This window comes from Syngnathus acus, chromosome 5, assembly GCF_901709675.1.
Source record: "Syngnathus acus chromosome 5, fSynAcu1.2, whole genome shotgun sequence".
Classification (NCBI taxonomy): Eukaryota; Metazoa; Chordata; class Actinopteri; order Syngnathiformes; family Syngnathidae; genus Syngnathus; species Syngnathus acus.
Genome location: NC_051091.1, coordinates 6,253,674 through 6,267,150, shown reverse-complemented (window position 1 = coordinate 6,267,150; position 13,477 = coordinate 6,253,674). Strand labels below are relative to the sequence as shown.

The 13,477-nt window shown below is 42.7% G+C and overlaps 2 protein-coding genes across 3 annotated transcripts; both read left to right on the top strand.

Annotated features, from left to right (window-relative positions):
* Positions 1-462: 462 nt before the first annotated feature.
* Positions 463-9,913, top strand: ell2 (elongation factor for RNA polymerase II 2). Its single transcript, XM_037252681.1, has 12 exons — positions 463-651; positions 2,836-2,883; positions 3,205-3,326; positions 3,416-3,579; positions 5,105-5,364; positions 5,517-5,641; positions 5,756-5,828; positions 5,906-6,548; positions 7,143-7,206; positions 7,277-7,448; positions 7,553-7,597; positions 7,707-9,913. Exons 1-12 carry the CDS (start codon positions 478-480, stop codon positions 7,821-7,823), a joined length of 2,007 nt encoding a protein of 668 aa, XP_037108576.1. The 5' UTR covers positions 463-477; the 3' UTR covers positions 7,824-9,913.
* Positions 9,914-10,088: 175 nt separating this feature from the next.
* On the top strand, positions 10,089-13,430 carry glrx (glutaredoxin (thioltransferase)). Of its 2 annotated transcripts, none has more exons than XM_037252693.1 (3): positions 10,089-10,350; positions 11,437-11,555; positions 13,085-13,430. In XM_037252693.1, the coding sequence occupies exons 1-2, from the start codon at positions 10,144-10,146 to the stop codon at positions 11,548-11,550; spliced, it is 321 nt and encodes a 106-aa protein (XP_037108588.1). In that variant the 5' UTR covers positions 10,089-10,143; the 3' UTR covers positions 11,551-11,555; positions 13,085-13,430. The 2 variants fall into 2 exon arrangements, with proteins under 2 accessions (XP_037108588.1, XP_037108587.1); XM_037252692.1 differs by having other exon boundaries at positions 11,437-11,568; positions 13,086-13,430.
* Positions 13,431-13,477: the final 47 nt, after the last annotated feature.

Below are 13,477 nucleotides of genomic sequence, written 5' to 3'. Positions count from 1 at the left end.
TTACGTGTAGTTTGCGTCAAATATCAGATCAAGGGGTTAAGGGGTCAAGGATTGATGGTTTTGCTATCCATGTATATTGTAAATTGATTAATGGCCTGCTCTCTACAAATTGTGGGTCGATCTCTCGGTGGTAAATAATAGCACCACCTTGACCCCGAAGATGCTGGCCCACCGGGCATTTGCCCTGTATGACATGGCCAGTTCAGCCCTGCTGGCACTGACTATGGAAGTATTTCTTTTACATTCTAATCTATTTGAAATAGCTCAATAGACAGGTAATGGGTAGTATTCTTAATCTAGTACTCAAGTTTATTATCGAGCAAAGAATCAGAAAAAGATGCCAATGCAGCGACAGTGACAACTTGTGTGGCAGGAGAAGTGAAAATAGCAGCAACCAATGGAGAGGAGGTAGCCAGCGAGAGCGCTTGTAGTCCCTCCCCGGGCCGCTAAGGGCTGAGAGGGGAGTCGGTGTGCTATATGCTCCTGCCTCAGAGGGACGATGGTGGAGGCTTGCTAAACATGGCGGCGCTCTCCGAGGATGGGAGCTACGGATTAAATTGTGGCCAACACAGCGCAGACCGAGTTACCGTTCTGCATGTCAAATTGACCGAGACAGCACTGAGAGCGATCGAAAGTTACCAAAATTGCACGGTGAGTGAAATGCCATCGGATCACCGCTTTGCCTGACACTTTGCTGGGAAGCCCAAGTGCCACGCATAGCTAAATGCAATTCGTTAGCTCAGTTGTTGGCAGCGAAAAGAAACGATCAAATGTCGACGTTTTTAGTCTAGGATCACTCAATTAATCAACGGGGAACAATAAATCTGGCTTTGTACGTTTGAGCCAATTGAGTTTTAAGAACTGACAAACGGTGTTTAACTAAGAATATCTTGTTTCAACTGTGACACTTTGACAAGCTTTCGTTAGCAATCTGTTAGTGAGAAGCTTTGCTGTGTTGGACTGACCACTGTGCAAAGTGTCTAATCCATTTTTTCCCAAAGTATTTATATTGGACAAAATTGTGCTTTTACTAACTTGTTAGAAGGTAGTTAATACAAGGGCGTAACCGGTGTTAATACAAACGTAGCTTGATTTTAAAAACGGTTTACTTGTGTTAATGTACTGTTCATAAATAGTATAAAGAGGGAAATTGTGAAGGTAAATAAGCCGATGAAGTAAATAATCCCCAATTTAACCTATTACGTTCGTTGAATTTTAAGATTGTCCAGCCATTTTCCCATATGGTCCATGATATATTTGATTTTTTTTCTAAAGCAGTACGTTGCAGGATAAGCTGGAGAGCCAGGCTGCTTATTCACTGACATGCTGCCACTTTGGAGGCAAGATGATGAAAAAAAATTCAAGTTTGCTGAGTCATTGAAATTCTTTTACATGTCATGAGAATAGAAGCCTATTAATTGCGTCTTTTTGTACATCTCCCTCTGTTTTATTGAATGTTTAGTCCACAATAAGTATGTATTTAGATCTTAAAACAATATTAGCTTTTGTATTCTTGATTGAAGTAAGAATCGGTTAACTTGGTGTGCTATTTGGGTTAAACTTAAAACACTGCCGAACTGTAGCTATATTTAACTTTCTAATCTTGAACACACACACGCGCACGGTGCTACTTCACCTAGGTATGACACAGGTGATCCAAGCTGGAAAGTGAGTTGTAGATGCCCAAAGTCTAGCTGAAATCAACTTTGCTGTTACATAACACCGATAGAGCCCCCCGTCAGGGCCAATGGACCCAAAGCTGAGTGTAGTGTTCAGGGATCTCTCCTAGCCATTTTTATGGCACTTGTATGTCACACATGAGACATCATCTGGATTTTGCCCCCATGGTCAAACTCTGTAGAGGAAAGGATCCAACATTGCAGTTGTGACAAACGGGGTCATTGCAAGGTTGAAGAAATTCTTTGTGGGTAGTGGATACTGCTCCGGGCCTAATTGGATGCGGTGATGATGGTGCGCACGCTGTGTTGGGGCGGCTTGCCATCTCTTGCTGACTGAGCAGCCAAACCCGTCTGCTTTTTGTTTTTTTTGCCCTGTGGGCAACGTGTGTTGTAGCTGGACCAGTGCTACAGGGGCTTTCTTTTTTACTGCAGATCTGAAATGCGATCAGAACTGGTTGGTGTGGGTGGGGGAGGGGGGAGTTCGTCAGTGGCTTGGGGAGTAGAAGTTTAACAACCGGGACATGGACCGCTCTGTCCCATTTAAAGTATAGAGGTAAGGTATAGCTTTGCTTATCTCCGCGTAGGAGATGGCAAGTCATATAGAGACGCTGTTGTATAATGAAATGCAGATTGCATAAAAAATGGTTGACGTAACAGTTTTTGAAGTCTTTGCTCCAGCTGTGAGCAGGAGCCAGGAGTCCCAGCGACTCTCCGTCCTAACCGACTCTGCAATGCAGCAGCAAAGCCTCTGCATATTTGTGGTAGTCGACACCAGTCCAATTACACATAAAAAAACAAGCATTTCAGAAATAGCCTCTGTCAAATATGTTTGCTCTGACAATATGTGGCCATCAGCAGCAAAGTAGCATAATACCTTATTTTGGGTTTTATTTGTTTTCTAAAATGCTGAATATTTCGGAAAAAAAGGGTTCATTGCTGTTTGGGCGGTTTGCACGGTCTTCTTGGTGCCTCGGGCCCCGAGGGCTCTGCTCTGCTGCCGAATCAAGATGTTTGAAGTTCCTTTGTGTCAGTCAAATTTATTACCGTTTTTTCCATAAATTTGGGTTTGTGTTCATAGTTCCTGACTAATCTGACTGAAAAGTCCCTGCCAACAATATTTAACTATTGTGCTTCCCCCCCCCCTTAATCTCTGCAGAATGTATCCTCTTTGCGGCCAACAATACAATTCAAGGGACTCCAAGGGGTAAGAATGTATTTAAAATAAAATGATTTTTGTTTGGTCGGAGCACACATTCATTCCTTTATTTTCTTGCTTAGTCAAGTTAATCAGCTGCTTAACTGTTTCTGTTTTAGCGCTAATCTATGCTATTAGTAGTCAGCAACTAAAGGTGGTTGCCCTTGTCGGAGTATTTATACAACATGTTACGAGAATATTTTGTGGGACGAGAACCACATTTTAGATATCGACAGTCTCCAACGCCATTGATTCTGAAATGTAAGATAAAAATTATTCATCTTCATCATGTTGGATTTTCTGAAATATTTTTGGGGTGGATTCTTTCAGCGCATTAAAATCCCCAAGACAGATTCTTCCTCTGCCTCCCACAATTTTGATTTCTACCTGTCTAACGTCGGCAAAGACAACCCTCAGGGAAGCTTCGATTGCATCCATCAATATGCTTCAAGGTAATGGCCCGATCAGCTCTTCTTGTCCTACCACACTTTTTGCCGGCATTTTGTTCTCCTTCACACACCGCTTGCCTCATTGTTTCCAGCTCAGGGGCCTCTCACCTGGCATTATTGGCGACAGTACAGGACAAGGTCACAGTATGCGCGACCAATGACTCCTACCAGGTGACCCGGGAGCGTATGACCCAGGCTGTGGAGGACACGCGTGAACGTGGGACCAAAGTCATCAAACCTGGGGGCCAGTACAGAGGCAAGACCCTTCAACTCTCTTCATCACACTTCCTCCAAAACCCTCCTGGTGCTCATCTAGTAGTTAGATGTCCGATTGACTCTCCCCGCTCTGCTAAACCCCCCCCTCCCCTTTTTTTTTTTTCAGGGACTGAATAGGTTAAAGCTGACCCGCCTGACTCCATTCAAAGCCCTTACGGCTACTGACTAAGCCATTCTCCCATCTCGGTCTTTTCTAGATTAACAGTCGGGTTGATAAGGGCCAAAGGTAGATGATGAAGCTGTTTGTGGTTCACTGACTCACCGCCTGCCAAACGCCACTTGTTTATAATCCACACACCAAATTGGAACATTTATTTTGTTGTGCCCACTAATCAGCTTTGCATGGAACCATCTGTACATTTTTTTTAAAGGGGTTTTATAATCAATTAACTCAAATCAACTTTTGCAGTTTTGTTTAAATCGAGCATGAAGTTGGATTTCAATAGCCCATCGTTGTTTTTATAACTTCACCGATTTAAAAAATGCAAGTGCTGGCATTTATCTAGAGTAATGTCACGGCTCAAGGCCAAAGAAGACAAGATGTTGAATCGTACAATTGGAACGGTCCGCAGATTTTCATGGCAGTTAATAATTTATAGTTTTGGACAATCCTGAGCAAAAATCAAAACGGACTTGCCAGTAAATACAGGGACCAAGGTCTTTGTGAGCGTTTTCGAGCCTTTGGCAGGCTGGCTGCGCAGGTGTTAGAATGCCATCCGTCTTTCTCATCACATTCCTGACATGACACTCTTGGGCGCTTTAGCGGCACAGCCAAGCTGGTTTTCATCATTTAAAAAAAAAAAAAAAAAAACTCTCCTTGTGTTTTAAGATGCACGTTGCTATGCAAAGTAGGTTGTTAATTGGTTTGACTGCGTGATATATTATGACTAACAATCAACAAGGACTGAATCTTAAGCAGTGAGTTAAACACTTGAGGAAACCAGCACCACAATTTAAGACCAGCCTTTACAATCTGCTAAACAAGCTTTACAAAAAAAAAAAAACCTCCTTCGGCTCGTTTGTAGGGACTCTGGGGATAGATTTGCATTAACAAGGCAAGATAGAAATTGGGCAATGTGAGGAACTGCTGACTTTTGAAATGGGGTGATAAAAAAAGCTTGTTAGAGGCGCTGCTTGTTGGTGGAATTGGGGCAGTTAAATGTTGGCTACAGAATAAGCTAATAGACGATCTACAGTAAAATATAGATACTCTTTCATTTCATTATTATTTTTGAATTATTTTTCAAGTCTTTACATTTAGTCTCTGCCTTTGGACGCAGCGGAAGAAGAAGGGGAGTGTTTCTTTCTCGCTAACCTTAATCTCATAAAGAGCTTTAGAATTTCATAATGCCTAAGCACCAGTCGGTGAAAATGTGCAAACAGCCTCCCTGGCTTGGCCACTTTCAATTTCACTAATGGAGACAAGTTGATAGCAACCGCTGAGCAAGATCAAGCGTAACATCTAGAGCAGCCCGCTAATGTCAATCACATCTCTCCATTTCTAGGTAAGCAAGTACATGTCCGTAAACCAGCACTGTCGACACCTGAGGTGGTCCCGGAGCGCAAGCGGTCGACGCCCATCAACCCAGCCAATACCATCCGCAAGTGCCTTTCCAACAACGCTGTCTCCCAGCGACCATTCCGCGACCGTGTGGTTCACCTTTTGGCGCTCAGGTCCTACAAGAAACTGGAAGTGCTTGCCCGTTTGCAGCGGGACGGCATCAACCCGAAGGACCGCAACTCCTTGGGGACCGCCCTGCAACAGGTGTAGTAAGAAGATCTCTTGTGGCTTTTGCCTCAGTTATGCTGCTCAACATAATTTGCATGCACAGATGTGCGCCCACCACAAGATCTCGATTTGACCGTTTTCATACACTCAAAGCTGAACTTGAAACGTTCTCGGTCTTTACTAAACAGGTGGCAACCCTTAACCCCAAAGACAACACATATTCACTGAAGGACTTTATTTATCGTGACGTCCAGAGAGACTGGCCTGGCTACTCTGAAGATGAGAAGACCCAGGTGGAGCGTATCTTGACTCGGTAATTTCTTGCACCAACATCGACTTTGAGGATAAGGCACAGTTGAAACTGTGGACTAGCGAATTTTTGAAACTGACAACGCGGCTTCTCTGTCACATTTCCCTTCTTCCACAGCAAACTAGGTCTTCCTACTGAGGCACCCTCCTCAAACAGCTCTCCCAAAGACAGTTTATCGTCATCCCCTCGGGTATATTTTGTCTCGAAAAACTCTCACACAGACACACGCATGTTCGACCTTTCACAAAATATGTTTCTCCTGTGCAGAAGCGCCAGCCGGATTTTGACTTTATCGATCCTTTGGCGCCAAAGAAAGCCCGTATCTCCCACCTCAGCAACCGTGGGCCGGCCGCATCTCTTCCCTCATCCTCGGAGCGCCGCGAGGACGAGGGAAGCCCCAGCGCCAAATGCTCTTCTCTGCCCTCCAACGTCATCTTGGGCCCGCCCAGCCATCTCCCGATTCCCTCTCACCCTCCAGCGCCCTCTCACCAGCAGCCCAGCCCAGCCTCCAGCTCCAACTCCCCCAGCACCCCGGAGGGCTGCGGCACCCAGGACCTGCCTGTGGACCAGAGCTCCTCCTGCCGGGACCCTTCGCCAACTTCCTTGCCATCCGATCGAGTCCCGTTGCAGCGTTATCAGCCGCCGATCCCGGCGGCCTCGCCGAGCCCTCCGCCTCGCACCTCGCTCACTGTAACCTCCACTGTGATCAGCAGCCCTCCTTTGTCGGCCAGTGATGGCAAAAAGTTTAAGAAGAAGTCCAAAAAGCACAAAGACAAGGACCGACAAGGGAAATGGACAGAAAAGGGCAGCAACAGTTCTCTAAGCGTAGTCGAGCAGGCTACGGAGAGCCCCAAATCGAAAAAGAGGCAGAATGTTGAGGATGAAAGAAGAGATGTTCACACACATCAAGGTACATTTCTAGTGATGGCCTTCTAGAAGTACTGTCTCCATATTTCTGATGTTCAACTATTAGCTTTTCAAAGCGCCTCACATTTATTTGAACCTCCTTTAAAATCTTGCGTTTCATAATTAATGGCAAACAGTTGAAAATTCAGTCTCAGAGTATTCAACGCTAACTTTTTCGAAGACGCTAAAACGACGCTTCTCCCAGATAAACATGGAGATCCTCCCGACAACAGCTTGAGTTAAACCCAGGTATGAGTATCAGCCTCCGATCTGGGAGTGACTGTGCCAGTGTGAAAAAGAACAGTAACACCTGCGCGTGTAAACTAAAAGCATTCCAACTGATAGCCAACACCCAACTCTAATCGTTTAATTGCACTGATTAAAAAAAAAAAAACATACCTGGCAAGCACCAATTGCTTTAATCTTATTTTGTTGTGCGTCATTAGGTTGTGTGATGATACAGTATAATTATTGGTCACATTTAGGAAACAACAATTTAAATGTTTAAAAAGACAAATTTAAATGTTTAAAAATCTTTTCAGTGCCAACTAATCAGGTAACGTCGACTCAAGATGAACCCTTTGCACTTTCCTTCCAGACTACCCAGAAAAAGACAAGAATCCGGGCCAATCTACTGTTTTCGAAGTGCCTGACTATGAAATGTAAGTTGCTCCATCACCTTTCAGAATTCACAAACTATGACAAGCGGCTCATCATTTTTTGGCTTTATAGAAAGTACACAGCACTGGTGTCCACGGAGCAGCGACAGCACTACAAGGACGACTTCAACGCCGAGTACGACGAGTACCGTCTGTTGCACGCCCGCGTGGAGAAGATCACCCGCCGCTTCACGCTGCTGGATTCCAAGTGCCGCAAGCTGGCACCGGGCACCAAAGATTATCAGGTCATCTTTGCTTCTGTTTTATTTTCACTTTGTCAAATGCTACTGGTTGATATAAGCAGCAAGCTCATATGAGTTCTCATGCGTGTTTCTGTGATGTTTCGTAGAAGGTGCAAGATGAAGTTGTGAAAGAATACAAAAAGATGAAACAAGTAAGTGAGCGAGCACATCTCTGATGTCCGGTTTTCCTCCGCAATAATAGTTCTGTTGTCCCCGTTGATCGATTTGTGGTCTCACATGATGTGCCCGTTGTGATTCCAGCACAGCCCAAACTACCACGGGGACAAACAACGCTGTGCGTACCTGCACAACAAGCTGGCGCACATCAAGCGGCTCATCGCGGATTTTGACCAGCGCCGAGTCCAAACTTGGTGCTGAGAGTCCTCTCGCCACATCATTGATCAGTATTGTGAATGGAATGTCCATTCGGGGGGAGGGGTCCAACTGGGTCTTATTTATTAACACCCCCACGGTTGGTGCGTGTTCCGCCCTTCCTTATTCACTCTTATACCGCTTTGCTTCGTTCATTCCTTCCTCTTGCCAGCTTTCATTCCACAGGCTGCATTATAGCCTGAACTGTTCCGAGTCCCAATTTTAGCCCTTCTGTTTTGGCCCCCTTTTTTTTTTTTTGGTTCCCTTTTCGCTTTCAGAGGCGGGGCAACATGAAAAGCGAGTGGGTTTGGGAGGACTTTTCATCTCTTTTCTTTCGAAAAAACTTCATCGTGAAGCAATTAGAAGTATTTTTGAGTTTAAGAGAAACTATTAAGTTGTATTTAAGGAAAATAAGATCTATTTATTTTGGGACTTGTAGTGCAAGAGTCTGCAGATTGTTTAACTTTTGGTAAGCCAAAAAAAAAAAAAAAAAAACAGTTATGGGCCTTATGTTTTGACATTGTGAAGCCATTTTGCACATAAGATCCAGATATCATCTCTTGGCAAAAATGTCTCCTCTCCTGCCTCACTGCTGTGTTCTCATGCTGCTGGAGGTCACGTGGTGGGGGGCCGAGCGCGAGAACCAACAGTAAGGATGCGATAAGAGGAAATTAAGTGAGCTGTTGTCTATATGGATTGTAAATTGTTCTGGCCATATGGGGTGTAGAGAGGTAACTAAAGGTAAAGACCTCTAGGGGACAGTGTCCCCCCCTGCACCAATAGTGTTGATGTCAATGGTGCATTTTGGGTGCCTTAAGGTGTTTACGCTGAATGTTGGTGTAGGTTCACCCTTTTGGTGCGTAGTCTATACGAAGGAACACAACTGCCTGGCAAAAGGCTGTGCGTGTGTTTGTGTGTGTGCGTGTGTGTTTGTGTGTCGGAAGCTTAAAAAGAAGGGATGTGAAGCATGGAAGGTGTGTTACAGACTGTGCGCGTGCGCGAGAGTGTGTGATGGCAACAAAAAATGTGTAAAAAATGAGTAAAATTTAAAAAAAAAAAAAAAAAAAAAAGAAACTTGGAAAACTGAAAATGAGACGAAAAAAAAGCTGCTACCTTGTTTGACTAGCCAGAGCACTCGGGATCAATCTGGCTGGAGTAACAAATGAGACGTTTGTCGGTTCTGAGTTGCCTTTAGTGCTGTCATCCACCCGAGGGACAAATATGTATTTTCAGGTCAAATGTATTTTGAGTTCTGCCGAGCATTGATGCTTATTAGTAGTATTCAATTCGTGCATTCTATGAAAAGTGAAAATATATATTTTGAGACTTTGTTAACAAGGGAAACGTTTACAAAAACTGTTCAATTCTTGATAATTAAACACGTTTCTAGTACACTTACGTGAAGTAGGATTTTATGATGGATAAAAAAATAAATGAACGTGGGCCCCCTATTACAAAAAAAAAGTTGCATTAGTCTGAACCACTTCAATGCTTAAAATCTAAAACTGTATTTTCTAGACTACCTGTCATTAATGGGTCAATACTTTTCTCCACCTAAACACAAGTAATGAGAGGAATTCAAGTCACTCTTAGAACTGGCACCACCCGTAATTGCGGTCATTAACCAATCATGGGACGGGTCAATTCAACTCCTTTCTTGAAAGTAATCATAAAAAAAATTGGCAGTCCAAATCTTCCTCTTCCTTGTTTGTGAGAATAAGTGGCCATTTTGTGCAGACAGAAGACTTGATTCATTTGAAGATTTGATTTCATTCTACCGGGTCCACTTGAAACAATGCGTAAGCATAGGCCTTTACATTCTGAACACTTATGTCGCCCCCGAAACCAAAGAGATACTTTCATAAAAAAAAAGAAAGAAAAAAAGCTTGGAATGTTCTCATTTTATGACTTATTGTTTGAGGAGGGAGTCATCAAGTCTTAAACGAAATAACAGAAGATTAAGCAATGCCCTGGCAGTATTCAGCCATGGTTTGAAAAAAAACAAAAAACAAGTGTATTTGGAATGAAATGCGATCCTGCTCAGCTGAAAATGTACAAGACATTTCAATAAAATCCACTTGGTTTTTACAAACATTGTTTTCTGTCGTGTTATTTACTCGCGGTTTTTCTTGCAACAAGGCTCGATTCGTAGTGTCTGCACTTAGTCGTTTTTTTTTTTTTTTTTTTTTTAAATCTCAGCAGAGCCAGCACTACAGTTTCACATTTTTATCGTTATATTGGGGTTCATCAGGGTACACCACCAGCTGAGCCAAAGACGCCGAATAACTCCTCCCCCAGTCTTGCAGACTTTCACCTCAAACCCAAGATGGCGCAGCAGTTCGTCCAGGCCAAAATCAAAGGAGATAAAGTAGTCTTGTTCATTAAGCCTACATGCTCGTACTGTATCACGGCCAAGGAAGTTATGTCGAAGTACAAGTTCAAGCCGGGACATCTGGAATGTGTTGACATCAGCGCACGGCAAGACATGAGCAGCATGCAGGACTACTTCCTGGAACTCACCGGCGCCCGCACTGTGAGTCGTCTGCACAACCTGACAATTAGTGGGGTGAAATCAAAGTTCATTTTAAAGTTAAGAGAACTATGCTTTAAATGCCGGATGTTTACTTGGAACATGCCTGAAATTATATATCGGAGTCGCGCCGTTTACGTGCAGTACTGCCCACGATCGGCGTGACACAGCGTTTACTATCGGTTTACGATTAAACAACAAAAGTAATACTTTCTGGAGTACAACACGACCCATTGTTGTCTAAACAGGATTTATGTGCGTTTTGGATCGTTTTACGGTTTTGAATTTACTGGCTGATATTCAACAAAATAGAAATTGCTGCAGAAATGAAGAACTGTACTATTTGTATATTAAATGCCGTAAAGAATGTCGTATTTTGGAATTACTGTCGTAAAATATGCACATTTTCAAAACAGTTTTGTATGGTGTTGTTAATAGTGTTTACATGACGATTAGATTGCATTGCGTACTGCACCTCGATTTTCAAACCAGATATTCAATTTGCATGTAGTGTGCAAAGTAGTGACGTCCATGTAAATGTGTTGCGCAACCATGAGTCACTAACTTACTTGCGGTCATTCTTTACAGTGCAGCATCAGTGGTTTTCTAGCTCACTTTAGTCTATTTTATTATGGGAAAGCAACATAATCCATGTAAACGAATGCGAGATGCTTCCACAAGAACGTGCTTTTACACACTTTGCCCTCAACATAGTTAACATGTTCAGGCTTCACTGATAGTATTTGTTGATAGATGTCAGGGAGTGTGCAGTATTGCCTGACAAGTAACATGGAGTTGTCCAACTAGTATGACAAGACTGTAATTAATAAGGACAAAGAGCATACAATACATGGACATAGAAGTTCTAGATTAAAAAGAAAAGGTTTAGTAAAAATAAAAAAACATCATTCAAAGAGATTTTGGGAGAGACAAAAGGAGGCTGAAATTAAGCAAAGTATAGGTGTCATTGCTTTAAAAAACAAAACAATTTTGCTTTGGTTTATCAATGTTCATCTTTCATTCTTTCTCTTTTAAAAAAAACCCCAACTTTTCAAACGGTGTAATTTGTGCTTGTTCATTGGAATTTAGGTTCCAAGGGTGTTCATTGGAGAGGAGTGTGTTGGTGGCGGCAGTGATGTGGCAGCGCTGCATAAGAGCGGCCAACTGGAAGGAATGCTGAAGTCCATCGGGGCTCTTCAGTGACCCACGCTAAACTATCAGGTAGCAAAAGAGTTGAATAGAGTTTTTGAAGCGAGTGAAAGAAAACAACAACCTGCAATGATACCTGCATTACACAGCAATTTTAGCAAACATGCTATGCTCATCACTGAGTCATGCAGTCTCTTCATTTACTTACTGTTGATACCGTAGGCTTCGTTTTCAACAATAATTATAATTTCACATGTTTTTTTAAATGCGTGGTAAATATGAATGTTTAATCAAGAATGTTAATTAAAGCTTTTATGAAAATCATCAGTGATACAGTACAGGTTAAATCAACAAAAATACTGTTGGAATAAAAAAAAGTATATATTACAAAAATAATTGCAGCACCAAATCATCATAATTTAAAATAGAAACTGATACAATAAATTATGTATCTAACCAGAGGCATTGTGGTTTTCAGTATACCAACACATTGATGGATGTGAATGTTTCCCCCAAAGGTTTGTTACCCCTGATCATGCAAGTGTGACAAAAGTTATTGCCCGTCGATTACTATCCTGGATTTGGTGTATGCAGCACTCCAGTCTTTAGTACATTGATGATTTAATTCTCTGCCGATTTGAAATGTCCACGTCTGACACAGACTACAAGCTGAATGAATGCAATGTCATGTAATAATCACATCTGTTCCTAGTGTAGATTGAGAAAGAAATCAATGAATATGAGCACAATAAATTGTCATAAAAAATGGTTGTGCCTCCTGTTAGGTTTTGCGAGTGAGAGCTGTCTTATTGGCAGCTTTACCCACCTCGCCTTCCCCAATGTTCAGTGCACTGCTGAGGCTCTATCTCCAATAGAGACACAATATGCACTTTTTTTGTGTCCACTACATAGGAGCTACACATCCTGACAGGACAGATGTCAAGTTAAAAAAAAAAAAAAAAAAGAAACCACACAAGCTTCCTTCCGCTTGTCCAGCCAGGTCGTTACCCGCCAGCGTAAGAAATGGCAAGCACGAGATCCTGATGGTTGTTTGTCCATGGGATGGAGCCATTCATTGTCACAGTTTTGAGAGTCACAGCACTGCTTCCGATTTAGAATTGGTTGTGTTTGTATTGGCCTTAATGGAATGAAGACAAAGTGTCATGTCATGGTGGTTATTAGGGTTCCAAAATGGTGGGAATTTTCCAGGTTGGGATTTGAGGCTAAACCAGGAATTTTTATTTTATTTGGAAATTAAAAATAGTTGGGGGGAAATGCAAGAATAATCCAGATTGAAGCAAGATTTCATTTAGGTATGATGTAAGTGGCATGTATGTGGGTAAGGTGAGCTATCAATTTTGTTTGCTTTTGCCTGAACAAAATGTTCCTTTTCTATTAAATTACCATCAATTTCAAGATAATTCACATTAGAAGTTTCCAATTTCCAAAATTCGCCGTCTTAACTTCCCATGGAAATTTGACACCCTTTTGCAACCCTAGCGGTGAATTCATGTCACTTCTGGACGCTTCAGGTAAAGGGACTCAAAATGTGTTAATTTTCTGTCTTCTTGGTCTTTGTGTGCATCCAGGCGACATCACATGACGACGCAGCGAGTCTTGCGTAATTTGCGTCGCCGCTGCTGGTACTCGCTGAGCTCCTGCAGATATCCTCTGGACGGCCAGCGCAGCCTCTCTACCTGCTCACGCTCCTCCTCTGTAACTCACCAATGCACACACATACACACTAATGTATGCTGTACAAGCCAACGTCAATTTTGTTGTATCGCATCCAGGAAGGCAGGGAATTGTTTTTGCGTCTTTACACTCTCTCTTGACCTTTGACTTTCCCTCGTGCCCTACAGTGTCCGTCCAAAGATTAAAATGAGCCTTGTGTGTATAAGGGATGAAAATAAACTGTAATACTATGACCCGGCCTTTTCATCAGCCTCTATCTTGAGCGTCCATGTTTTCCACTTTGACG